Below are 27,300 nucleotides of genomic sequence, written 5' to 3'. Positions count from 1 at the left end.
TTCCTTACGTATAGAATCTATCATATAATTAACACAGTGAAGACTAATTAATTTACACAATGTATGTAGTGTTTCTTATTTATTGTAGTTTTTTTGTCCTATTGCTTGCAATTAGTTTCTCATCCTAATTTCATCACTGACTAATTATTTATCTTCAGCGAGCTTGAGGGTTTTTTTTTTTTTTTTTTCACTTTTTAGGCTTGTTTTAGTTTGATGTTGACATTGGTGACAAGGATTATAAAACTTCTATGGTATCAAACATTTTAATATCATAATTAAAAACCTTTTTAAAAGAAAAAAATTACTATATCGTTATCGTGATATAAAATTTGTCAGATAATGATAAGATTTTGGTCATATCGCCCACCCCAAGTATCGATAAAGGTTTTATATTATATTTATTTAGTTTTTTGGTTAAGATTTTTAATGAAAAAAAAAATAAATTAATGTTTATTCAACAAAGATGCATTAAGTAGCTCAACAGTGACAGACATTTACAGTGTTACAAAAGATTTAAATTTCAAATTAATTCTGTTCTTTTGAACTTTCTATTCATCGAAGAACCCTAACTTTAAAAATACATTTTAAAAATATAAAAAATAGAAAGGTATTATTTTAAATTTGTATTAATATTTTTGTATTTGTGGTGAGCATAAACATTAATTTTACCCAAACCTTTGAACTGTAGAGTATTTTGAAAATAACATGGAAAAAAAATATATTTTGTATATATTGTTATTATTATTAAAGACATAGTGAACTTTGCCGGAGGGACTGACACTGACACCAAAATGAGTTTGGCAAGACCCAATAATAATAATCTGGCGTATTAAATTGTGACATGCATACGCATTATTTATCTTATTATGAGGTAGGCAGCCCAGAGATTAATGTTTAATGTTGTAACACTTCATAAAAGCATATATCTGAGGCGGTGATACGCAGAACTAGAGAATATCTGTGTGCACGTGAGAGAATAAGAGATTTGCATGACTGAAGGAGTTTTGCAGGGTTAAACTCTTTGTGTGACATTTGCCTCCTCTGTCTGTGGCCTCTTCTCTGTTCCTGTCTATCCCTTTCTTTTATCCCTCTGTTTCTAGATCTCTTTTCATCCCTCTCTTTTTTCCCCATCAATGAAGATGTCAAACTCGTGCCCTTCCTCTGACGGCCGGCTATGACTGAACAAATCAGAAACAGAAAGAGAAAGCGAGCGAGGAGGAGGAGGAATCTGACCTCCTCAACTCTGAAGAAAAGACTTCATCACTTCCTGTCAAATCAGCAGCTGCTGCAGACTGAGAATTTCAGAAGCAGGACCTGAGAGGGATTGTTTGCAAATGTGTGTGTGTTGGAAGCTCAAAGAGGTTTCATAATAGGCAGTGCATTCCCTAAACACACAGCGGTGAATCTGAGATCTCACCAGCAAATTTAGAATCATTTAGGTAACCCTTCCTTGTTCCTACAGGAAGTTAAGGAGTTTGTGTGCCTGTGTGTGAATGTGCCATGCATTTGTGTTGTTTGTGTCAGATAGCCAAACAAACAGGGTTTTTTTGTTTCTTTTATTAACGCTTGTTTACTTTGTGGTAACACCATGAAACTTTATTAGCGCTGTCAAATTGATTAATCGTGATTAATCACATCCAAAAGTCTGTGTTTACATGATATATGTTTGTACTGTGTATAAATACACACACATACATTTACATATTTAAGAAATATTTACGTGTGTGTGTGTGTTCATATGATTATATATATATAAACATAAATATCAACTGCTGCCAAATGATTAATCGCGATTAATCGCATCCAAAAAAAGTTTTTGTTTTCATAATATGTGTGTGTATTGTGTATATTTAATATGTAAATATAAATACACACACATACAGCATATATTTTAAAAACATTTACAGGTATATTTATATTCATATAATTTATATCATATATAAATATATTTAATATATAAACGTAACATTTTTTTCTTAAATATATACATGCATGTGTATTTATATATACATAATAAATATACACAGTACACACACATACATACATTATGTAAACAAAAACTATTTTGGATGCGAATAATCGTTTGACAGCACTAATAAATATATATTACATATGTTTTTTAAATATATACATTGTACATACATGTACATATAAATATACACAGTACGCACACATATATTATGTAAACAAATTAATTTTGGATGTGATTAATCATGAAAGCACTAAAGTTAAAGTAAAAGATATCTTACTTTTAGAATGTACATGAATTAATAATCTGTTCAGAATTATAAAACAATTATGAGATGTAATAATTTTTAGTAATATTATTGATAAAAGTTACACATTAATTTTTTGTGTAATGTAAATATAAACAATAAAATATATTAAAAATAAATATTTAAGGAACAAAGTCAGAATAACAAAATTCTTGAAAGACAGATAATAAACAAATGCCATTTCTTGCTTAAAATTGAATTAAATCAGTAGCACATTAGAGAGTGGGAGAGATGTCTTAATTCAAATTGTAAATGTAATTATCCACACATACACTTCAGTTTCTGTTCACTGTGTGAAACAGAGTTAGACCCACAAGCTTGCACACACACATACACACACACTCTCTCTCTCTCTCTCTCTCACACACACACACACACACACACACTCAATAAGAGGCCTCCTCACTTTTTAAACAAGTGAACACGGGATTAGACCAGGACTGAATGGCACCAATTAAATACTGAATACAGCAGCCATGCAAATCAGCCTCATTCAAGAGGGAGGTGGAGAGAGAGAGAGAGAGAGACATAGACACAGACACCTCTTAACACACAAGTGACTACATTCTGAGAAGGGGCTGTAATCACATGTCTTGGCATTAAGTCTAAACTCCACAATGGACCAATATCGGCAACTTGTATACACAACACACACACCTCATTTTAAAATTTAAAGACTGGACAGTTCTCTTTTATTTTTGGTAACATATCCAATTGGAAAATGTAGTCACCTATCTCTCATTAAACAGACACACACTCAGCATGGCGAGACGCCGGGTGTATGTATAGAGTGTGGTGGTCATGTGATTGTCCACTCTCAAGGCAGAGCTCCTACAAGTGGCTCTTTGTCTGCGAGAGAGAGAAAGAGAGAGAGAGAGAGAGAGAGAGAGCGACAGCTTACACATATCCCACTCACAATAACAACTACACACAAACTCACACACTCAAAAAACACACAGAGCCTTGGGCATCTTGTTAAGAATGGGAGAAATGAGTGAATGGAGTCTAAGAGAGATGGAATCTCCATAGCAGAACCCCCCATCCTCATTAATTCTCTCTCTCTCCCTCTCACACACACTCACTTTGGATAAACTTTTAGCATTTTTAGAATTAAAAAAAGGTGACACATGAGGTTATGTCACATTTATATTACTTCTGGGGACAAATTAGCCCTCAAAGTATAGCTAAATCAAAACCTACCACCAAAAAAAAAAAGTTTAATTTTACTTTCTGATTTAATTAAAAACAGTATTTACTTAAATTTATGAACCAGTTTCTTACTTTTACACAGCTAAACGTTATATTGAAGGTTCATATCCTGCATGAAATCCTAATCTAAATATATAGGCTAATCCTTTCATATCCTATATGATAGAAACACTGAATGCAAGCAAATGGGATTTCTGGGATTTTTAGTCAAAGGGCAATAGTGCACCAAGTCGGCCCTGGAGCGATATGATAACTCTCCATCACACAAACAGACAAAAGTATATTCTTCACTTGATTTGTTTCCTGCTGTCCTCCTCTGTCTTTAGCTGCAGGTTTTCCACTCATATTACCTTCACCAGTTCAAAGAGGCTAGAGGTTAGAGGTCAAGCTAAAGTTCCCAATACTGAACTAAGTTCTGCAAATACAACAGAATTCACAAGAACTCTTCCACTTTATTGTTCGCCAGTGTCATAATTCCATTCACCCTGATCCCCATGTAGAACTGCTGCTGGAGGTATGGGTGGAAATCACCTGGGATCCCACAAAAGAATAACAAAACTATTTTTAGTTTGCAATGTAGTGCATTCTGCAATTTTAGTTGTGATGACAATACCCTTGAAATAGTGGGACAAGTTCATATTTTTTTATTGGACTGCTGTACAAGTTTCTTGTGACATTTGATAGTTTCACATCAAGCTTACAGGAAGACATCTGTATGACAGGTCTTCCCGTAGTGCAAGAAGATATCTTACATCTGTTCAGCTCTGAAACAATGACTTGAGCCACTGTAGAATTTTCTTACCTCAAACTCACACGAGAAAAAATAAGCCATTGCACAATTTTACCAACTTTACAGAACCTGTTCATTTTGCTACAAATACATAAAAATAATAAATACGTAGCTGTTAAATATTGTGACAAACAAATATTGCAGCACTACACTAAATTACTCAACTACTTGGTGTATAAAATGTGTTACAATTTTTGTGTGGATGGCAACGCCTCGGTTTCACTAAATAACAACTGAATACTAATAACACTGTTATTTATAACAGCAAAAGAGCATTCATAAAATTAATAACAGCATTCATAACCAACTTTACGAGTCTCCAAATGCAACAACACAATGGTTGCAGTTGCTATGGCAGACAGTATATATATATATATTTAGGGTGCAAAGGAAAAAAGAAATGCTCATATTTACTCTGTCTCTCCTCTCTCTGTCAAAGTCTGTCTCTCTCGTCTTCTCTCTCTTTCTCACACACACACACACATATTTGCTCTCCCACTCACTGTCAGGAGTATTGTGTTTGTCTGAGTGTGAGATGAAAGGTATGAATTCCTCTAGAACTCATACCACCGTTAAGCACAGACACACACTGAGTATAATATCTATGCTCTTAATGTGTGTATGGGTGTGTGTGCAAGTCACAGTGATGCAGAAAGAACTTCAGTGTCTATGTGTGTGTTTCTTTCTCACAGGATCTCGCATTACAGAGCAATTAAAACAACTCCAAACACACACACATACACAAACAGGTTATACTTGGCTGACAGCTCACTCTGAAATGCCTGGGAGAAAACAGCAGAATAAATCAAACACACACACACAGGGAAGAAATTGTCATTTTACTAATAGCAACACACGTGTAGTTATCTGTGACCGCATCACTGATTGATATTTACACCTCTGAGAAATATAGTAGGAGTGATAGAGAGACTCTTGGGAACCAAAACCAACAAGAGAAAATTGACAAGTTGTCATTACACACTAAATAACTCCATCATCACACTTTATGTGTGTGTTTCAGCATGCCTGTCATGGTAATGTGGACTAGAATAAGTGTGCATGGCTTTTCCCCTCATCTTGCACAGAAACTAAACATGTTGGTTTCACCACATTAGCGACAACATTTCAGACTCCAATGGGTTTTTAACAGAGGTGATGATATTGGTACTTGTTTAACGATATTTTTACAATGTTTAATTGTGAAAGCGAATTTCCTCTGTTTTTACACTGAGATTATTAAACACTCGCCTAAAGTTAAATCTTTAAGAATAAAATTATTTAATAATAGTGTTGTTTAATATTTGGCTTTTTTCTTCTTCTTTTTTTCCCATTAGTTTTTAGTGTTATATTTTCATTCAATTCAAACTCTTTTAATGTTTTTGAACAATGACTCACCAAGGCTGTATTATTTTATCAGCAATACAGTAATATTGTGAAATATTATTACAATATAAAATTACTGTTCTCTATTTTAACACATATTAAAATATAATTTATTCCTGTGATGGCAAAGCTGAATTTTCATCAGCCATTAGTTCAGTCTTCAGTATCCTTCAGAAATCATTCTGATTTAATACTACTGTGAATGTTAAAAACAGTTCATATTCTGTGGAATCTTGATATTTGAGATATCTTGAGGGATTCTATGATGAAAACAAAGTTTAAAAGAAAAGCAATTATGAAATAGCTTTTTTTTTTGTAACAATGTAAATGTTTTACTGTCACATCTTACAAAAATATTACAATACAAACTTTTAAACAGTATAGAATTGTGCATTTATCAGTTATTGGTCATAACATGAAAATACATATTAATTTATCAGTATCTGCCAGAATTATTAAAACAAACGTCTCATTCTTTGTGGTGATATTTTCCAAACTCGATATATTGTCGATATCAGCAGATTTGAAGTAAAACATGATTTATGAGCCTTTCGTATAGTCAGGTCCACTTTTCAACAGGTTTCACCGCTTTTGTGAGGGCATTTCCAAAATGTAGGCCTCACAAGCACAGCCAAATGTGTAAACACCCACAGATGAACAAACTCTCTTTTTTGTTCATGTTTTATGAATTAGCCGTGTGGATGTGTGTGCATCGAGTGTGTTTTCGGCATTGTTTTATAATTAGATTTTCCATTTGTTCTGTCCAGCTGCAGGCAGAGATCACTGTCTCACCAATAATGGCTCTAAACTCCTTCTCCCCTCCATTTTAAATAATAATGAGCCTTTAAAATGGCTGATTCAGACGTATCCCTAAAAGCTGCTTTCCACAGCTCCCAGACCAGTAAACAGCTTTCAGCCTGATCTATCTGTGGGCGTCCTGAGCCTGATATTTGTGTGTTTTCAACCAAACCTAAGATCAGTGAATAGAGTTTGATCTCCTGGTGTGCGTTCAGGAGTAAGTCTTCTAATGGCAGGTAACCCTAAGCAGCTTAGAACCGCCGCGTGAGAGATCTGTTCTCAGGTCAGCCGGAGCTAATAAAGGTTATTGTGATTTGAAACTGCATGCAGAGGGCGCTGAGCTCAGATCAGTTGGAGATGAAAGCAGGCTGGAGACTTCAGCTTCTCTGATGCTTTATAGCAGCATTTAGCTGACTGAAAGCGTGACCATTTCTCCGGACACACACGCCGGCGAGGAATGATGGGTTTAGTGAGTGTGATGGTCTGAGCTGTCTACTGGAAAGTGGATAAAAAGGATGGAGGAGCTTTGAACTCTAAAAGGGTGTGACTGATGGCCTGCTGTGTGTGTGTGTGTGTGTGTGTGTGTGTGTGTGTGTGTGTGTGTGTGTTTGTGTGTGTGTGTGTGAGTATACGTAGCAGAATTTAAGCAGGTTTGGAGTTGCTAGATTTGCGTTGACTCTCTTTGTTTACATGCGAGCATAAATGTGTTAAGGGTAGATATATATATGCCCGTAATCCACCAGTGTGTACTGTCTCACAAAGTCAAAAGAGAAAGCAAACATGAGTGTGAATGTGCACACGGAGAAGGGAAGGAACCAACAGATCGCAAACCTCTTCTTACAGAGCGCTAATCATTTCCCACCTCACGCCCTTATGTTTGTTGTGTGTGTGTGTGTATGACATGCTCTCTGAATTTCCAAAGTCACTTTGCAGGGTAGGTTGCAGCTGTTGTACAAAAGGAAGCGTATGTGTACTGTTAAGGGGAGACACATTATGGTCAGATCTTTCATGAGATGGTTTAAACGTGATGATACAGTGCTCTATTCCCTCTTTAAAAAGAAAGACAGAGAAACTGGTGTTTAACGTCTCGGGTTTGTTTGACGTTTATGAGTCTAGATATTTGCATAATGGCTGATCAGAAGAAGGAGAGAGGAAAAAGTTTGCTACAGAGACAGAACTCCGGCCCAACTATAATGATACATACGAGCATCCACCCTAAACCACAGCACTGTAGTGATTTTATCCTGCAACCTAAATGTGACTTGTCACATTCTAAGCAAACTTTAGGTATTATCATGTGTTTGAATGAGGTAAACCATAGAGTTTAATATAATATAAAATCTATTTAAATTAAAAACATTTACTATATTATATAAACTTGAAATGTACATCTGCAATCATTTTATCCAAAAAAAAAAACATTGTAAAAGTGCATTTGACTCATGCGCTACATTCCACGCGACAGGGAGAAAAGGGACAAAGACAAATGATTGGTTCTCAAATCACATTTAAAAGATGAGTTCAAAAAACTTGGTTTGTCTTCAGGCAGGAAATTTTGAATGGTTAATTGTGTAAAATATATTTAAGTGCTATGATGGAGGGGAGAATCTTCAGCAAAAACGGACTTAAATTTCAGTCTGTTCCTCACACAAAGCTATCATATAGCTTCAGAAGATTCAGTATATAGCGTATGCGTATTACATTTATTAAAATGAAAAATAAATACACTAAAAACACTTTAGTAAAAATAAGTGTTTGCTTTCATTCTGGGAAACAAAAACATTTTGCGTACCACAGAAGACGGAAAATCTAACAAGTTTGGAAGGACATGAAGTGAGTAAATGATGTCTAAATTCTTGTTGTAACTCTAGAAGTTAAGGCCTTGGGTAAAGTAAAGTAATGATATCCTCTGAAGCAAGTTGAAATGGCACAATAGTGTCATTTTGGTGGTACAGGATGAATACAGGACAAAGGAGAAAGTATAGTGGGACTGTTTACAATAAGTTTTGGCTGTTTACAAAACCGTACTGTGGCGGTATCATGATATAGCAATCTTATCAGATGCGATTACTATGATACTCTGATTTATATCCGCGCGCTGAATGTTTAGCATATTCATGAACCCACGGAAACCACCTTAAAGGGATAGTTCAACCAAAACTAAAAATTCTGTCATCATTTACTCAGCCTCATGTTGTTACAGTTTTGGTTACTGTTTAGTTAAATGAGAGGAAAATAAAATTGAGACATTTCTCAAAATATATTTTAAGTTGCACAGAAGAAAGAAAGTCAGGTTGGGAACGACATAAGTGTGAGTAAATAACACATTTTTATTTTTGGGTCAGTTGTCCCTTGAAATAATTAGCAGACGTCACTGAATTCCCCTAAAAAGCCTGTATTTACATGTCTACCTATTTATCTAAACGCGGACATTCTGCCACAGACTTCTACTGTTTATAAATAAAGCTAATTATAATTACAACAGACTAACCCAAAACCCTAATAGAAACATTTTAGTCTTTTTACATTGTCTAAAAAACATAATTGACTTGATTTATGAATGATTTTGACCTCTGAGGATATCCGGGGCCTCCCCAATGGGAGGTTTTGTCAAAATATAACTAACTTCTGGGGACAATTTTGTCCCCAAAGTATAGCTAAGTAAACCCACCCCCCAGCAGCTGCCACTGCTCCTCTTCCGTCGTGTGCTCCGAAAGACCCTACAACTACAAACATTACAGTCCTTAAAACAACACGGGCGCTGGGCTCGGAGCGCGTCTGTGCGTGTGAGAGCCGTTTGAGGAGGCTGTGAGAGCCCAGCGGTCATGCTTGGTCAGGGACAGACAATGTGCATTTGTTACTTAAGCACTGTTGTTAATGAAGCCCTCGCCACACACACACACACATGGATGTACAATAAAATTAGGTTTCATGCCAACCCCTCTCGCTTTCTCTCTCCTTGTTATATAACGACTACAGAAATACGGGTTTAAGTTGCAAACTGAATCCCCGTTAAAATGTACATGCTTTATAGATGTCACATAGTTAGACTTGGAATATAACATTTATAGAACGCAACTCTCACACACACACGCTGACAAACATCCACAACGCCGTGAAATGCTATCAACGCTGGAACAAATGCCACTTCACACACACTTCAGAGAGGAACAGGTCTGTTGTGGAAATGCCGGCTGAGACAGGGAAGTGTGTGTGTGTGTGTGAGTCTGCGTGAGTCCTCTCTTGCTGTTCAACGTATTGAAACTCTGACAGAGTTAATCTCCTCACTGTCAACTCCTATTATAACACCACTGATCATGACACACACACACTAACTCAGGCATACATAAACGCATACACACACATTCATGCGTGCACACTCGTAAATGCACACGGACACATGATTGAAAGTAACACAACTCAGAGAATAATTATTACTGCTGTGGATGACCGAATATATATCCAAACATGTCCTAAATGCTCACGAACAGTCACACAGGCATCTGTAGAAATCCGTAACTTTGATCGCAGTTGAGACCAACATGATCCCCTAGCAGGTCAAAGGTCGTTATGTCTTTTCATGTCGTCATAATCAGAATTTTCAGACCCAAAAAAATGTTTTTGGAAACTTCTACATTCACAAGACGCGGAAAATCAGAGCATGTTTTTGCAACAGGTTGGAGCCTCTCAGAGGGGTGCAGGTTTAAGTCTGGCCTACATAAATAGGCCTATTTTATACTTTCTTGGAATTCTCTTTTACTTCTTAGTTATTTCTTGAAAATCCAATGCCAATTGCTTGAACATTCTTTCATTATTTACTACAACTCATTTCCAAGCTGTATGAATTTCTTTAATCTGTGGAACATTAATGATCTTTCAAAAAGTTTTGTCAGTGGGACGGGATCCAAAACAACACAGAATATCTTTGGCAGAAAAAAAAAAATATATAGTAATTTTCAGGCAGTTTTTTTTTTCTTTCATTTTTAAACTGCTGCTTTAGACGGTTATATATGCACATAGAAGTTGCTGATTAAGACTAATTGTGCACCACAGAGTGTTGGGTAAATGAACAAACTTGTACGCTTGAATACACACTCACACACACATAAGTAAAGTACTTCAGTAGCATTTTTGAGCTAATGAGAGACAGATTTCCAATTAGCTCCTCATCTCCTCCCTTAGCACTGGAATATGGCCAAAACAAACAGGCACATTCATACATATATCATGGATTCCCTTTTACTTTGTTCTTAAAAAGCCAAAAGCCAAAAGAAATGTAGTTAATTTGCAGTCATTTGTCAGAAAATTGTTTCTAAACAGCTAGAGTGTTTTCTTGATAAGCGAGTGGCTGCCAAGAACTTGAATGTTGTAAAATTATATTAATTTGTAACTAGAAGAATTTGATAACATATGTGGGAAGTAAAGCGAGTCCTCATTTCGTTGTTTGTGTGTGTTTGATTGGGTGCGCATAGTGTGTGACACATTAAGGGAATAAGATTTAACCTGAAATCTCTGCCTCAATGTGATAATTGCCCCAATGATTAGGTACTTTATTCTCTCTGTCTGTCGCTCTCTCTCCATTCCCAGCAGACTTTACTTCTCTTTTCTTCCCTCAAGGCAGAGGAAGGGAGGGGAGTGGTGTCGCTTTTACATTTTTCTCAGTCCAAATTATAGCTGTGAACCATGCAGATAGGAACAGAATTATACATCTGAAACCAGCGGTAAGTCTGTGCGTGAGCGCGTATGTGTAGAAGTAATTAAATTTACATAATTGTGTCAACAGAATAAATCAGCGAAGCTCTTGTTCCACCAAATGTTTCTTCTAGAGAAAACGCAGCGGTAGCTTTAGCGTTCAGTAAACTTTGCGTTTTGCTGATATAAATATCAGAGTGCTGAGGGGTGGAGAACGCAGCCAGAGTTTTTCTAATTTTACAGTCCTTCAATTATATTTTGCATTCAGTCTGAAAGAAGTCTGACCTAAAACACAAATGGCACATTATTATGGGTGAGAGAGTTGTGTGTGTGTGTGTGTGTGTGTGTGTGTGTGATGGTCTCAATGCTGAGAGTCTGGTAAGAGGTTTAAAGGGTGGCTTGGACTTAATGGTGGTGGATGCTCCCATATGTCCGTTGCAGAGCTAGAGCGCAAAGAGCGTGTTTGCCCGAGGCCCATATGTCTTTATGAGAGTGCTTAGTATAATCTTTGCGTTCAACGACCAATTCATCCTTGTGGATCGAGTTGTTGCACTGTTTTAATGATATTGAGATATGCGGCCGTGCCTCTCGTTAAACTCAAAAACATTCACTAACAAATGATTCCGATATTATTTTCTCGACTTTACACGCCATTTCAAAATTCTCTTCCTCTCAATCTTCAATCAGGGTCCCTGAACCTGTGACTAAGCAACACACACACACACACACACACACGCGCTCATGCACAGGTGCATACACACACACATACACAGTCTGTAAGTAAATAAACATTAAGTACTTAAAACAACATGCAGCAACTGTGGTAAAACAGACCAGGCCAGTTTGCGCATCTGCTGTGCCGTGGAGCTCAATGCTGTTTCAACGAGTAAAACAATCCACACACAGAGGGGCTCCAGCGACTGATATGATTTTTTTCTCGCAGGACGAGAAGCTCAAATGTTGCTGATTTCGAAGATGTCTCTAATGGGTTTAACTCCTACACACAATTTAAAAAATATTAATTAAAATAATAATAAAAACCCTCAAAACATTAATTTTCCATTATTTGAACCTTGAGGGCCCATGTGCTTTGCATGTAGGAAAATGGGTTATTTTTCAACATGTACAAAAAAAAATTAATTAGCAAAAATGTTAAGTTATAAATGGAAAAAAAAAATATATATATATATATATATATATATATGGATTTGAAAAGTCTGAATTAAGGGGCTGCATTAAATTAATTTTAGTAAAACTTTAATAAAGTAAAGTAACTTTAAAAAGTAATTTAAAACTTTGTACAGTGCTTACAAGATATCAATATATTTGATATATAAATCTTTCATAACATTTCTAACAGTGAAAATTAACTAAATATCTGTTAAGCATTATATAATGTAATAATGTTTAACTATATTTAACTGTAGGAACTATATACTTTAAAGTTGTTATAAAGTGTTTCACAATTTCTAAACAGCTAACTAATTATTTTCCTCTTTGTTTCCTTCCTTACTGAGTTTAAGCATGAGAACAGTACAAATTAAAAACACTAAACAAAAATAAAACAAAAATAAACGTATGTTCAATAGTAATTTACGATGCGGTTTTAGTTTTAAAAGCACAATTTTATGTTTTGCCCCTCGGGGTCTCAAATGCTAAGTTTTCAAGTATTTTGCTCATCTTTTACAAGGCCAACCAAGAGACTCCTTAATTAAAATATTCCCCCGAGATGAAAAACACATGTGCACTATTCCTGTCCCCCTGTTTACGCTCATAACTCAGCGGCTGTGACTCAAAACCTTTTGAGCTGCCTACCAAGACGAGCCTATGATGCCCAAAATGCTGTCAAGATGCCCCCAAAAAATTGCTGTCAGGGTAGGCAGCTCATTAGGTTTTGAGACCCAGCCAGTTTTCCACACAAAGTGCAAAACGAGACACATCATCATATTAGTCAACTAACAAGACAATCTAAAATCAACTTTTGGTTACGATATACATTGAGTTAAAAAAAAAAATAAGTACATTATGACTTCTTTTGCGAATGCAAAATTAAACAATAAGCTTTCTTTATTATTCTGTTGAGTCAAGCTTCAGTGGCGTCTCGAGCCATTATTCAGGTTAAGTAAACATCTTGGACGCTCCCTTGAACGTTTTATGAGCAGCAATCAGGGAGATTTTATGAGCGTCTAGGAAACCCCCGGTTAAAAACCTATTAACTCTCGACACAATTCTGATTTGATCAATATGACAGGCGCAAAGAGCCACCGGGCCGCCGGGATTTTGGGCAGGCCGGTGGCGGACACTCAGTTCGCCTCTCATGGGGAAAAAAAAGAAAAGATGGACACACCGAGAGAGAGAGAGAGAGAGAGAGAGAGAGAGCTAAAAACATCGAGTAACAGTAGCAGTTCTACCTATTTCTAATTTTTTTAAGTATGTAACGGAGAATTAGGCCCGCGTCAAGGCCACACGTTAAATTCGTATCCGAATTCGTAGTTAAGAAAGCCAAGATATTCTTAAAAATTACTATCTTTCGCATAAACATTTAACGAAGTTGAACTAGCATAAAAGTGTTGTCAAGTCCCCCCTCAACAAGGGATTTTGTGAGTTGATGAGAAGCGGCGGCGGAGTATGACAGCTGTGTGTTATATCCCCGGGAGAGCGCGCGCTTGCACGGTCACTTCAGGCTCGAGCGCAACGAGCGCTTCACGTCATTATCACCGGAGAGCGAGCCGTGATACGAGTAGCGGAGATTTGCTCTTTTATGAACAATACAAGTCCAGCTAGTAATATCACTAATCTGAGACCGTAGGCTACATTTCATGCTCTTTCTAGGGGATTTTAAACACGCGCTCGTGCACTTACTTGAGATTTTGTGAATTCCACACGACAGACTCCAGTGATTTGGCTGCGGGTAACGCGTGTCTGCACATGGCTGTCAGAATCCAGAGGTAATATTTCCACGAGCCGTCACTTCCAGCCATCTTACACTGTTCTCGGAGAGACACAAGCCAGCAAGAAGATAAGATCCTTTCGATCGACTGTACTCCGGGTTACCAAACCACATGCAACAGAGGAGGTTAGGCGTCCAGGCGGAGGGGCTCCATGGCTCAACTTCCAAATCCAAATTTTCTAGCGTTGCCTGGAGGAAAAAAGGTGTCGCACAACGTTGCACAGGCGGCTTCTGGGCCAACGTTTCTCTGTTACCAAAATCGCTGCTACCTCGCACTTAGGTAGACGGCAGCGCCTGACTCTTTTATTGTACTCATCTATTAGCTGAGCTAGTAGCCTCACAAAGGGTCAGATCACGCTAGATAGGGGGTTAGTGACATGCACTCAGGTAACTATAAGGACCATCAATCCCGTGTTGGGGTTCGGGTTGGTGAACAAATCCGGTCCTGGTCGTGTGTCAGATTTAAAATTAGACTCCTTTCGCTTTTGATCCCAGATCATAGAGATGCGCTTTAGATATGCAACAGTTCTTGTCCGAAATTTATCGCCCTATATCCATGTTCAAATGGTCCAACTGTCAGTCACAGGACTGCCAAAAATGTCTGTCTAATTCCATTTGGATTCTCTTTCAAAAAGAACCATGAAAAGTAAACTCCCGAGTCTTGCTGCTTCTGATTTTGTATGATCTGGCGTTTTAGTGCGTGCTGATAGACGGGATATCAGCTACTGTCCGCTCCTGGCTCGCGTGCAGAAAGGTGCACGCACTTTCGTCTCAAGGATATAAACAGATGGGGAAACTCCAGCTGTTCGGTGCTTCCTCTGCGAGTTAATGGCGCGTCGTTTAGCCTTGGATCTTGTTTGGAGTTGTTCGGCGCTCAACCGTGGATCCGGTGCGTCCGCAGTCAGTCCCGCACACCGATCACAGCGCAGTGGCTCGCGATCCATCACCTCCACTCCCACCGAGCTGCTAAACCCCGCCCTATTCCGAAACGGACCAATCGGAGCGCACGTTCAGGGCAACGTCGCAACATGGTGTCCCTCTCTGTACAGCGAGTTTCAAAAAAGTTCAGCTGCGAGACTGATGCATTAACAAAAACGGATAGTGAGTCTAGTCTTTCTCCTTAAAGATAAGACGTTCCAAAAGTGTTTGAGTTTAAGAAAGTGACTGTCTTAAGTTTTTTTGCAGACAAATATGCCGCAAATTAATATTTCCCTAAACAACGTGTAGCAAAGCTGACTACTTGTTACTATGGTTACTCCTTACGTTTATCTCTAATGTTGTATTTTCGTTTCTCCTCTCGGTTAGTTTATAATTTCCTGGAGTCATTTGAATACGTAAGTCTGTTTTATATTCACAGCGCATCACGGCTTACAGCTGAAAACATGTTCTTCACCGTAAAAGCGTTTAATAACAGATTTAGGATCATTATCCCAAAGACATCCAAGAGACTGACACTAATGATATTTGATGGTCAAACAAAGATAACGCTAATCCTTTCAGTAGTCAATACCGCCCCCTATCGGCTGTAAAAACAAATATATACATTTTTAAAATTGTAAATGATTGATTTTAGCTTTTATTTGTTGTTGTTTAAGTACAACACTACTACAATATACTGTATAACAAACGGTGATATATTTATATCTTAATAATTTCAGTTGCCCACGTCTGATGGCAAATCTGTCTGTAAGGTCTGTGACTGATTTGTATGTCTTCATCCCTGAGTAAGATGTGATTCTGAGTGACATATGGTGTCCTGTCTACTATACAACCTGTGTGTGTGTGTGTGTGTGTGTGTGCATGTTTATGTGGTTTATGAGGACACAAATTTGTATAATGACATGGGTATGACAGAGGTATTACAATATGAAGGTGGTTTATGAGGACACTGCCTATGTCCCCGTAATTCAAAAGGCTTAAAAAACATACTAAATGGTGTTTTTTTGAAAATCTAAAAATGCACAAAGTCTCCTGTGAGGGCTAAGTTTAGGTGTAGGGTTGGGTGTAGGGCAATATCACACACAGTTTGTTCAGTATAAAAACCATTACGCCTATGGAGAGTCCCCATAAACCACAAAACCAACATGTGTGTGTGTGTGTGTGTGTGTGTGGTTCTTCTGAGAGCCATATGTCTTGAGAAGGGTTAGTCCTCCGGCGTGTGTTTAGATAACACGAGTGTGGTGTAGCTTTTACTCTTTGAACTCTTGTGTGTGTGTGTGAAATGTCAGTTTATTCATTACCCACATTTAGATCAGGTCTGAAAGGCCAGCCACACATTTAGAAATGATATATATGCAGTCAAGTGATCTGTTTAAAGCTGAACGTCATCAGCCCTGGCAGAAAGAGCAGTTTGTGTTCTAAGATAGGTGACTTTTAGTTAGCAGAGGCTCATTTTGGTGTTATCTGTGTGATTCTTTCTGCAGTTTTGTGTGTAATGTTTACATGTCCTTTTGCATACGTACAAATATCTGACCTTTTATTTCACCAGTACTCGGAGCTAAATATAGCCCCTCCACCTTAGCCTTAGAGTGTTAAGACATTTCAGCCAGTCATACGCCCTCTTTTTTCTCTCTTCTTTTCTTTAATCTGCTCTTTCTGTATCTGAGACGATCTGACATTTAGTACCTCGAGCCTGAACTGAAAATATTCGTTGCAACAAGCTCGAAGAGAGCAAAACCACACACACACCCAAGAAGAAATTACTTGAGTGCATTTTTCAGCAGCTATTCACTAATATGTCCATACTGCGGTCTACACACAGTTACTAATAAACCAAAAACACACACAGCCCCATTCATAATCTAGCACTTTGAACTTTGCATAAAAGTTGATAAAAAGCATGCACATACATATAAATACACTACATTTCAAAAGTTTGGGGTCGGTAAGATTATTGTTTAGTATTTGTATAATTTAAAAAAACTTTTCTATTTTAATACATTTTCAAATGTAATGTATTCTTGTGATGACAGCTAAATTTTTAGCATTCACTACTCCAGTCTTCAGAAATAATTTTAATATGCTAATTTGGTGCTCAAATACATTTCTTATATGTTGTAAACATAGTTGTGCTGCTTGATATTTTTGTGGAAGCCATGTCACATTTTTTCAGGATTGGTAAATAGATGATTCGGAAGAATAGCATTTATTTTAAATAGAAATATAGCTATTGTAACATTATAAATGTCTCACTTTTGATCAGTGCATCCTTCCTGAATATAAATATTAATTTCTTTGAAAAAAAACTGACCCCAAACTTTTTAATAAAGCTATATATTTTTTATTTTTCAATTCATTTAATATTTCAAGATCATTTAGATCACATACATACATAGACAATCTATATACACCCTGTTTTCCTGTTCACACATGCTTGAGTGTTAATGTCTGAGCATTTGTTACCAGGCAGCCCAAAGCTTAAACAAAGTGGACTGGGTGGTGATGGTGGCTTAACATGTCTCTGCCCTAATGAACTCTTCCGTTTCCTTCTTATTTGTGTCTAGTATAACTAATTGACATCATTGTTGGTTAAGCTAAGTTAGCATTTATGTCTGCATGTGCATTAAGGTGCATATGTTTGTGCACGTGTATGTGGGCGAAGGCCTTTCATTATGTAACGTTGGATTTGGTTTTGGTCCAAAATACAGTAGATTGACTAAACAATGTTTTGGAATAGTTTCACCCAAGAAGGTGAGTTTGTGTGTGTGTGTGTGTGTGTGTGTGTGTGACAAGGAGGTGGAATGACTGTAATGGAGGAACTCAGGAGGGTGTTGATGGAATATTCAAGCAGATAATAGACCGATTTCACACACACACCCCTCTCCAGCACACACACTTCCCTCTCTTATTCTCTCTCCCACATTCAGTCAGTAGGGAATCATGAATGACAATCCAACACTGCCCAACCCAGAAAGCCCCCGATAGGCCCAGCTCAGCACACTGAGAACATAGTATTACAACAACAACATTTGCTTGGACCAAAAAGAGACACACACCTACACATGCACAAACAGCCCAGTTAAAAAATCACTTGTATACAAGCGAAACTAGCCACCTACATGCGCACATGGACTGTATGCGGTGTGCCAGTCCTCTATAAGTATGTGTATCTGGGAACGCAGCCATAGGCAGATGATCTGGTTGTCACGGTGAGCAATGGGCTAATAAACTTCTATGCGTGAATAAGTGTGTGCGTGAGTGTGTGCGTGCGTGTCTGAACCGGTAAACTTGGTGTGAAATTGTGGTGGTGACTGTGACGGATCTTCATTTCCACTCTGACAGCGGTGCTCACACACACACATTACTACCTTTGTTCTTATACAACAGGTTGGTGAAAAAGAAAAATGTGTGTGTGCATCGGTGTGTGTGCGTGTGCTCGCATGTATCAAGTACTAAATAAAAGTCGTGTTAAGTGCCCTTAATGATTGTTTAAGAAACCCATTATGTTCGGCAAATGGATCCTGTATTGATTTCATGTCATTGTACTAGTGTCTGTGTCTCAGGTTTGATCATCTTTCCTGACTCTTAAATAATGTATTTCTAATGGACTCCATGCTGCACTTGCATACTCCATTTAAACGTGACAGGATTCCAATCAATCGCAGATCAATAACCTTTAACCTCAGTGTGCAGGCTGCTCTTAACCACTGATCTGCATTCTGTTCAGACACGGAGCCGGCTGGGTAGTTGTTTTACGTCTCAACAGGGAGATTTTTGTTGCATTGTGTCATGGCTAAACTTACACGCAGACCTTCCAGTCATTCTGTCCTCAGTTTTAGCATAATTAGCTTTATTTGTGGTTTCTTTTGAAATGCTGTCGGCAAAGAAATCTGTCAAGATCAAGTTTTGGCGTATAAGGGCATGTTTTAGGCTATATTAATGCCATTAAAATATTTACACGGAGAAAAAAAAAATATCATAAGAAAAATAAGAGAAAGGTTAAGGGATTGAAAAATTTAAAAATATACAGCAAAAATAGTTTAGAACTTGACTAAATTGCAAACTGCAAAATTAAATACATATTTTAATGAATATTCTATAATGGGTTATATGTCAAATTTGACCTGACCACACCAGAAAATAATTCTCATTGAATCCACTTGGAGGAGAGAGTGTTAACAGCTTTAGATATCTATCAGCAAGTGTGATGGACATCGGTTATGATCATCTTTGATATCTCCTTTGAAGGCATCTTGAGTAAAACAGCTCTATATTTAGCGAAGCACATACAAAAAAACTTATTTTGTCCTATAAACCTTTCGTCTTATTTACAGCCAAGACATTCTTAAATCGAGAAAAAACAAGTCAAAATTTTCAGGAAAAAAACCAAGTCAAAATTAAGTGAGCTTTTGCTTGAAACAAGCAAAATAATCTGCCAATGGGTCAAGCAAAATAATAATTTTCTGTTTGAAATAAGATTATTTTGCTTACCCCACTGGCAGATAATGTTGCTTGTTCTAAGCAAAAACACACTTAATTTTGAGACTTGTTTTTTCTGAAAACAAGACATAAATTTTTAGACATCTTGGCTGGAAACAAGAAAAAGATATATAAGTAAGAAAAGCATTTTTTGCTGTGCATAACCTGTTTTACAGAAAACAAAAGTTTGTTGCGCAAAACTCCCATTGTTATTTTAAATGTACATTTGAACATTAAAACTTAAATTTAACTCTGTACATAGCAGTCGTTATGCTAAACATATCATTTTTATACTCAAATATAATGTAAAAACTTATTCAGTTCCAATGCAGACTTAAATATTATTTTAAATGTATTTTACAGTGTAATTTCTTAATTAGTCAGGAATGCAGTGTATATGGAGAAACAGACAGGATATTATTTTTGTACTCTGTTGGTTTACTGAACATAAGTGTGACTCATTTGTTTACTTAAGCTATTTCCACTTATATGTACTTTTCTATCTAAAGAAATACAAGAATAAGATAGATGAACGTGTTTCATGCTTAATGAGAGTGCATGATGAAATGCTCTTCACTGATCATTATAAATCTATTCGTTTTATAGCTGCTCAAACCACAGCAGACTGACTGCACTGTTCATGAATAAACAAATGAAAACACACCCTCACACAGAGGGCAGAAAGCGGAACACTGCTCTCAACACACAATTATCCAGCATTCCTTTGTAATTTAATATATTTCTCGATCTCTCTCTCTCTGGCTTTTTGTATCTCTTGCTCTTTGTAAGGAGAAAGAAGTAGGAAAATCTAGTGTGTGTCATTTTGTACTGGTTTTAAAGATGGTCACACATCAGCCAGCAGATATTAGCTTAGACATCTGATGTAATTATGCTGTAACTGTGTGTGTGTGTGTGTGTGTGTGTGTGTCTGGTTGTATACAGCCCAATACGTTGGCACTGAGATGTCCGGTCACAGAAATCAATCTTTTCGCTCTCTTGTTCTGTTTCTGTGGTGTTGCCTGCAGCTAAAGTCTGTGATAGATAAGATATTATCATGAAAGAATCTGATGTGATTGCGAACGGCTGTCTTGTGAATTACATCACCCTCTCTTTTAGATAACTGTGATGTTTTATGTGTGTGTTACGCAATGGTTTCACTGGAGACGATTTCACAGCGTGTGTAAAAGAATATCTTTTGGTGTGCACGTGTGTATGATTTTGAGTGCATGTCTGTACAAATCAGCATGTGTGAGTCTTCTGTAACTTGAGCTTTAAGGACTGTCCTGTTTCTTTAGCACCTGTCATTCATTTTTGACCTCACCATACCGGCCGTGAACTCCTCAAATGGTTTTTTGTGTGTGCGCACATAACGATACAAGAGGACAGTGAACAAAACTCCCATATCCATAAGAACGGACTAATATCACTCACTCAGCGTTTGCGTGCGCAGTCATGTTTTGAAAGTGCACCGCTTACCGAAAGATTTGGTGAGGTTAAAAATAAACCCTGCATCTCCTTTTCAGCAAAGCCATGTTTTCTAATGTCTGAAATAATATTGAAAATTTAAACATTTAAACATGAAATGTACAGAAATACACTAAAACTTATTTAGAAATGTCTAGACTCTGTCAACATAGATATGGACACAGACACATAAAACTGTGTCTGAGAATTGTGTGAAATTAAATTTCTGTAAAACACAACTTTCAAGAATCTGCTCTGAATTGTGTGAGTGTGCTAAAATCGTATTGTGTCTTGAGATTTCTGTTCTAACGAGACTGAAATACAATACAAGCCAATTATGTTCACAAGCTTAAAGGTGCCAAGCAAGCAAAGGACCCTGTCGTTCATTAACCTCACTCTGTTCGTGGTGGTGTGTGTGTGTGTGTGTGTGTGTGTGTGTGTGAGCCTGTATGTGTTCATTAGTGGGTGCAGTAAAGCGTGTCTAAGTGGCACAGTGTGTAAGTAAATGGAGCTGAACTGCCTCTCAGCTGTGGATTTAGGTGCGTGTGTGTGTGTGTGAGAGAGCGTATGTTTTTTGTGAGAAAGGGTGAAAAAATTAGTTCGCCTTTTCAAAGCGAACTGCTTTGAGGGTGTAATTTTGCCAGTAAGATGTGTATGTACCCGGTGAAGAAGCTCCCAGGCCACATTTACACATTTTTAACACAAGCTACTCTCCAAACAACCGTTTTAGGAAGAAACCGAATGTGTAAATTTTGGGCTGTGCATGTGTGTTTTTCTCTTGTTCCTCAAAAGTATGGGACAGATGTCACCGATTGAAACGCCCCCCTCCATTGCCCCTCCTCTTCCCCTCCCTATCAAAGGCCTGGGAGTGCCGGAGTACACATCAATCATTCTGAGTGACAGGTATGAGTGTGTGTGACATTGTGGGAACATGTATAGTGTGTGTTAGTGTGTGTTCAAACACAAGAATTCCTCTGTCCAGATAAAGGCACTTTATCTGCTGCTGTCTGCCTGGTCAGACATTATTTACTACTGCCCATCCCCGCACACACTCCTCCTTTTAAAGAGGACAAAATTGTGCTTCTCTCTCCTTCATTCTTTTTTAAAGTACCATCCTTTTCTCTTTTTTCCTTACCTGTGTATCTTGTATTTTAGATCTACGTTAAAATGCGCTTTTGCTTGGCAAATGCTTTCTTGTCAAAGGACCGTTCTTTGTTTTAAATTCAGATTTACCTTGTGAAATTAATCATACGTGGACAACTTGTATTTGTAATTTTATGAAGTTCTGAAATTTTAGGTCATGAATACTTTTCATCTGAAAAGCCATAAGTTTGTCACATGCCTAACTGAAAAAATGAAGCAATTTTTGAATTTTTCAGTTTAGTTTACAGTTTAGCAGTCTTCCACAGATTAAAAGCTATTACATATGAATGTCATGTAAACATATTTTGAGCAACAGTCACTTTGAAGTTATGTTAGTCTTTAAATAAAGTGCCCAGTGTCTGCTGGGAGAGGTTAACAGACTGCCTCTGGCAACTACTGATGTTAACAATCTGCTTCAAGTAATGCCAGTTAGCAAAGAGACAATATGAAAATGTCATTTCTCATAGATGTCATAAAATGTTTTGTTGCCAGCTTTTTTGGCATTATAGCTTTCATCTACCCACTTAAGACATGTTGGATGGTGTGTTTGACCTGCAAAGGGCAATTCTAAGGACATATGGGTATTTATATCCATCCAATCAATGGTAGCGGAAAGTTAAAGGAAAGCAGCAATCTGACTGGTTTCCTTCCCGTGAAGGAGCCATTATCGGAGCCAGATTTCTTTCAAAGGGATTTATTATAGTGGATGCATTATCTTTAGCTTAGTGTTTAATTCAATATTTGTTGCACAGATATATTTCAGTTATATAGAGTTACATATACAGTACCAAGTTTGTGGTCATAAGATTTATTTTTTTATATATATTTTCACATCGCTTATGCTCTACAAGACTGCTTATTTAGTCAGTAATACGGTAAAAACAGTGATACTGAATGTTGGCTCATCACTTTTGATGATTTTAATATTTAATTTATTAAAAAAAAAAACTTACTCTCCCCAAATGTTTAAACAGTAGTGAAGATTTATCTGAGATGTAATGTTGTGGATGTCTACAATGTTGCAGTTGATCATTTAATGTAGAGTCAAGTTTGTAATGTACAGTTAATAGTTAATTTAGTCACACTCTTGGTTAATGGTTAATGTAGACTTATGTTTGTAATGAACAATGGTCAGCTGTCTTGTTAAAACGGACCAGCTGAGTTTCATTGACCTCCTCCCTTTATTGTAAGTTTATCATCTTTTACTCTTTGACTTTGTAATGTAATTATTAAATCAGAGTAATGAATGTTGGGCGGTGCATGTAGGAGGATAGATTGAGGTTTGAATTATTATACTTAGAATATACTTCTGTTGAGGTCAAACACACAGTGTCATGCCTCGGTGCTCAACAAGGACAGAAAGAGGGAGGGAGGGTGGGAGGAGGAGGATGTGGAAAGGTGGATCACTAAAATAGGAGGAGGACACCGGAGAAAAGGGAGTGAGAGAGTATGTTATGGACCCACTCGTGACCTGTGGTATCTCACTCAACCTCACTATGACAACTACAGTTGAATTAATGACCGGCCCTCTCTCTTTCTGTCTCTGTCTGGACAGATGTATTACCGATGTGGACAGTAACTCATAGTTATGGCATTGTTTTTGGCCTACTAAGAAGCTTTAGTTAGTAGGTTTTAGTTACTCGCAGGGCTAAGATGTGGATATGGTAAATCAGATTCTCACTGATGAGCAATTTGCACGCTATTCTATATGGTAGACAAGATTAGGATTAGAACATCCTAGATCACTATACAGTTTTAGGGTTAATATTGGCCCCAACCATTTGAACAAGAGAAAAGATCGCTTTTTTCAGAAAAAAAGCTGGGAATAAAATGCAATGTGAACCTAAAAATTAAATAATGAATCTATACGTTAAGTAATAATACATTTTAAAGTAATGAATGCTAACACGAACATTTAAACATAAGCAGTAGGCAATGGAATTGTATAGCATTTGGTTTTTACTACTTACTAAAACTATGTACATTCCTGTATCTTTCTTAGTGAAGAATGTACCTTTAGTGTAAAGTAGAATAGTGTGAATTGGCATTCAACCTCTGACTGGCTCCTCTACACTGGTGTGTTTGTGAGAGAGAAAGAGAGAGTGAAGTGAATGGGTAGTAAGCCTAATGATGTCGCAGTGCTAAGCTGTTGCTCTCATTACTCTGACTGACATTTGAATGTTAATCCTGAATTAGCTGGTAAACTATCTAAGTGTTTGAGTGATGACTTCATCAAACTTCACTCCATCTGTGTGTGCCTGACAGTTGTAGGTAAGAACTGTACTTGCATTGTTGTGTTTTTCGCAATTGAGAAAACATCTGTTTTTTTGTGGGGTTTTTTTCTTGTTGTAGTCATCAAAGTAGCATTGGGATGTGGGTTGCTGTAAAAAAAAAAAATAATAATAATAAAAAAAATCTTGTAGTTTTTGTGTGAATGTGTATATGAAATGTTTGGGGTCAGTAAGATTTTTTAGAGAAATTAGGCCTAATGCTAATTTATTTTTTTTACTTTGCTACAAAAAGATTTCTAATAAAAACTGTTTTTGGAACTTTCTATTCATCAAGAAAACCAGAAAATGAAAATGTTTTAAATATGAATTATGTGACACCGAAAACTAGACCCTAGTGAAAAACGAATATACTAAAATGTGTTTGATTTCCATTATTTCATGCTAAGTATACTACAAACACATTTACATATTATGTGCTTAATAAAAATACCCTGCAATTGTACTTATAGGATAATAAAATTGTATAATTAAATTCTGCTAAATTGAAACAACTAGTTTTGTACTTAATGCACTTTAATTGTGCAGAATTAGTGCTGAAGTCCTTGCGCTGAAAGACTGATATTGCTCACAGATCATACAGTCCTCATCAACAGTGATATTAAAATACATTTTAGGTTTAATATTAAGAAATGTGCATTGTGCACAAGTAATACACCAAATAAAGTTCAATTCTAAATTAATTAGAATGAAATAAATGTATTTTAAATAGATTACTTTTTTACTAGGGGAGTAATGGATGCTGAAGTTAAAAAATAAAATAAAAATAGAAGATAGAAACCAGTCATTTTAAATTGTAATAATATTTATGTTTTTACTGTATTTTTGATCAAATTAATGCAGCCTTGGTGAGACCTGATGAAAATGAAAGGGTTACACGTAAGGATTAGTTCAACTATGCATGAAGAAAAAAATAAAAATCTGTAGCTGATATATTGAGCATAACTAGAACAATGAGCTGAGTATAACAAGAACAATTTATTTTTATTTTTCCGGGTCTTGAAATCACGAGTTGTCCATGACCGTGGGAACCGTGAGGTTAAAAAGTGTTTTTGTGAAAATGGACATATCTACCTAACATGCTGACACAAAAGTGCAGTGTAGCTAATGTCAAGCAGCCAAAACAGAGAAAAATAAAACATCCTGAGATCTGTATCCTGCCTTCTTGAGTGTGTGTGTGTGTGTGTGTGAGTGCGTGTGTGTGTGTGTGTATAATTGTGTCAGCGTAGGTGAGTGTGTGTGTTTGGAAGAGCCATTAGTCTTTCTGTTATTAAAGTCTTGTAGAAGAAGGACAATGTCCAGACATCCAAATTTAGCCTTGAAGGTCAGGGAAAAGGTTAGCGTGCCTGAAAAAAGACCCCAAAATTCTTGTGTATATGTGTGTTTGAAGGTACGGATATTTGTGTGTGTTTGTTCAGGTGTGAGTGTGGATGAGTGCAGATGCTTTTGAGTTACAGTTACAGTAGTCTAAAGTCTAAATCTCATACGATACGGTTTAATCGCGCTCAATCTTAAGTGTTTGAGTTCAGCGGATTCCGGCATGGCTGTTGTCACTTGGCTGTTCAGTGGAAACGTATGACCTCCATTATGTCATTATGTTATTATGTCATTATAAACTGATTTAAAATCAGAACACAAATGCACATTGAAAAAAAACATACCAAGGTCATTTCACAGCTGCAATGTGTTGAACCTCAAAAATATCCTGTAACTTCAATCCATCTATCGCTCCCAGCAGGGCAAGTATATGTACTGCATGTGTTGCAAGAGATGTGGGAATAATTATGTTAATGTCAAGCTTCTGAAATTGTATCTATGCTGAACGTGTAATTTTAGTTTGCCTTGTGATGTAATTTTCATGGTTAACTGCAAACATTCCAGATGTGAATGTGTGTGTATGTAGATAGGCAAGTGACAGGTTTTCTCTGTTTACAGCTATCTTTATCAAAACACATTCCTCTATTTTACACACACACACACACACACACACACCCTGCTGTGTCAAAGACAACAGTTCTATACAAACTGCACCTGTCTGGCTCGTCTTAGAGTAGGGGGTCTCACCTGTCCATGACCTGACTCCTAAATCATACATACATGCACACATGTACACATTCTCAGCGCACTAAATCAGCACAGCTTTATAAATATGCAGCCGTTACTCACACACAAGATTACACACAAAGTGAAACATAGTTATAGTTTAAACACTTCTAACCGTCTTCTAGCCCCATGTTCCCCCACAGCACTGGCATGCACACGGGCACTTTGGACAGGGTGCTTTCTGACAGGTGACCATAAACAATGACTATTTGTGGATTTGTAGCATAACAGATATGTCTCTTCCCTGCTCTCTGGGAGTTTTTTCTTGCCATTGTCACGCTTTTTGAACTGATTTTTATGGAAGCCCATTTCCTCCACTGAATATTTTTTTTAAATAAAGGATATTGCGACTTTTTATCTGACAATTTGGACTTTTTTTCACAGAGTTGTGAGATATAAACTCGCAATTGCGAGAAAAAAAGTTAGAATTTTAAGTTAATATCTCGCAGTTCTGACTTAATTTCTCAGAATTGCGAGTTTGTATTACACAATTATGAGAAAAAAAGCCAGAATTGTGAGATAAAAAGTCGCAATTACATTTTTAATTTTTTATTCAGTGGCGGAAACGGGCTTCCATAGATTTTAGACTATTGGTATTGTAATGGCAAGCAAATAAATCAGAATTGAGCTGGTGTTTGTTTCATAGGGGAAACATCATTCTAGCATCACCTCCAGATTATCTTGTGTTTTAATGATGAAAAATGCAGAAATGTGTTTTACTGTCATTAAATACACTTTGTCTTTGTCTCATAAATGGGAGTTACTTCAGATATGGGCATTTTGGTC

General features: G+C 37.0%; 1 protein-coding gene across 1 annotated transcript in view; it reads right to left on the bottom strand.

Annotated features, from left to right (window-relative positions):
- Positions 1–15,053, bottom strand: part of LOC306870034 (ephrin-B1-like) — a 42,637-nt gene extending 27,584 nt beyond the window's left edge. Inside the window, exon 1 of the mRNA XM_079417066.1 lies at positions 14,011–15,053. Within this exon, the coding sequence (XP_079273192.1) occupies positions 14,011–14,129 (119 nt within the window). The 5' untranslated portion in view covers positions 14,130–15,053. The remainder of the gene's footprint in view (positions 1–14,010) is intronic.
- Positions 15,054–27,300: the final 12,247 nt, after the last annotated feature.

The sequence above is a fragment of the Barbus barbus genome, assembly GCF_936440315.1.
Source record: "Barbus barbus genome assembly, chromosome: 5".
Taxonomy (NCBI): domain Eukaryota; kingdom Metazoa; phylum Chordata; class Actinopteri; order Cypriniformes; family Cyprinidae; genus Barbus; species Barbus barbus.
Note: the sequence above shows the minus strand (reverse complement) of the source record. Positions and strands in the feature narration are given on the sequence as shown.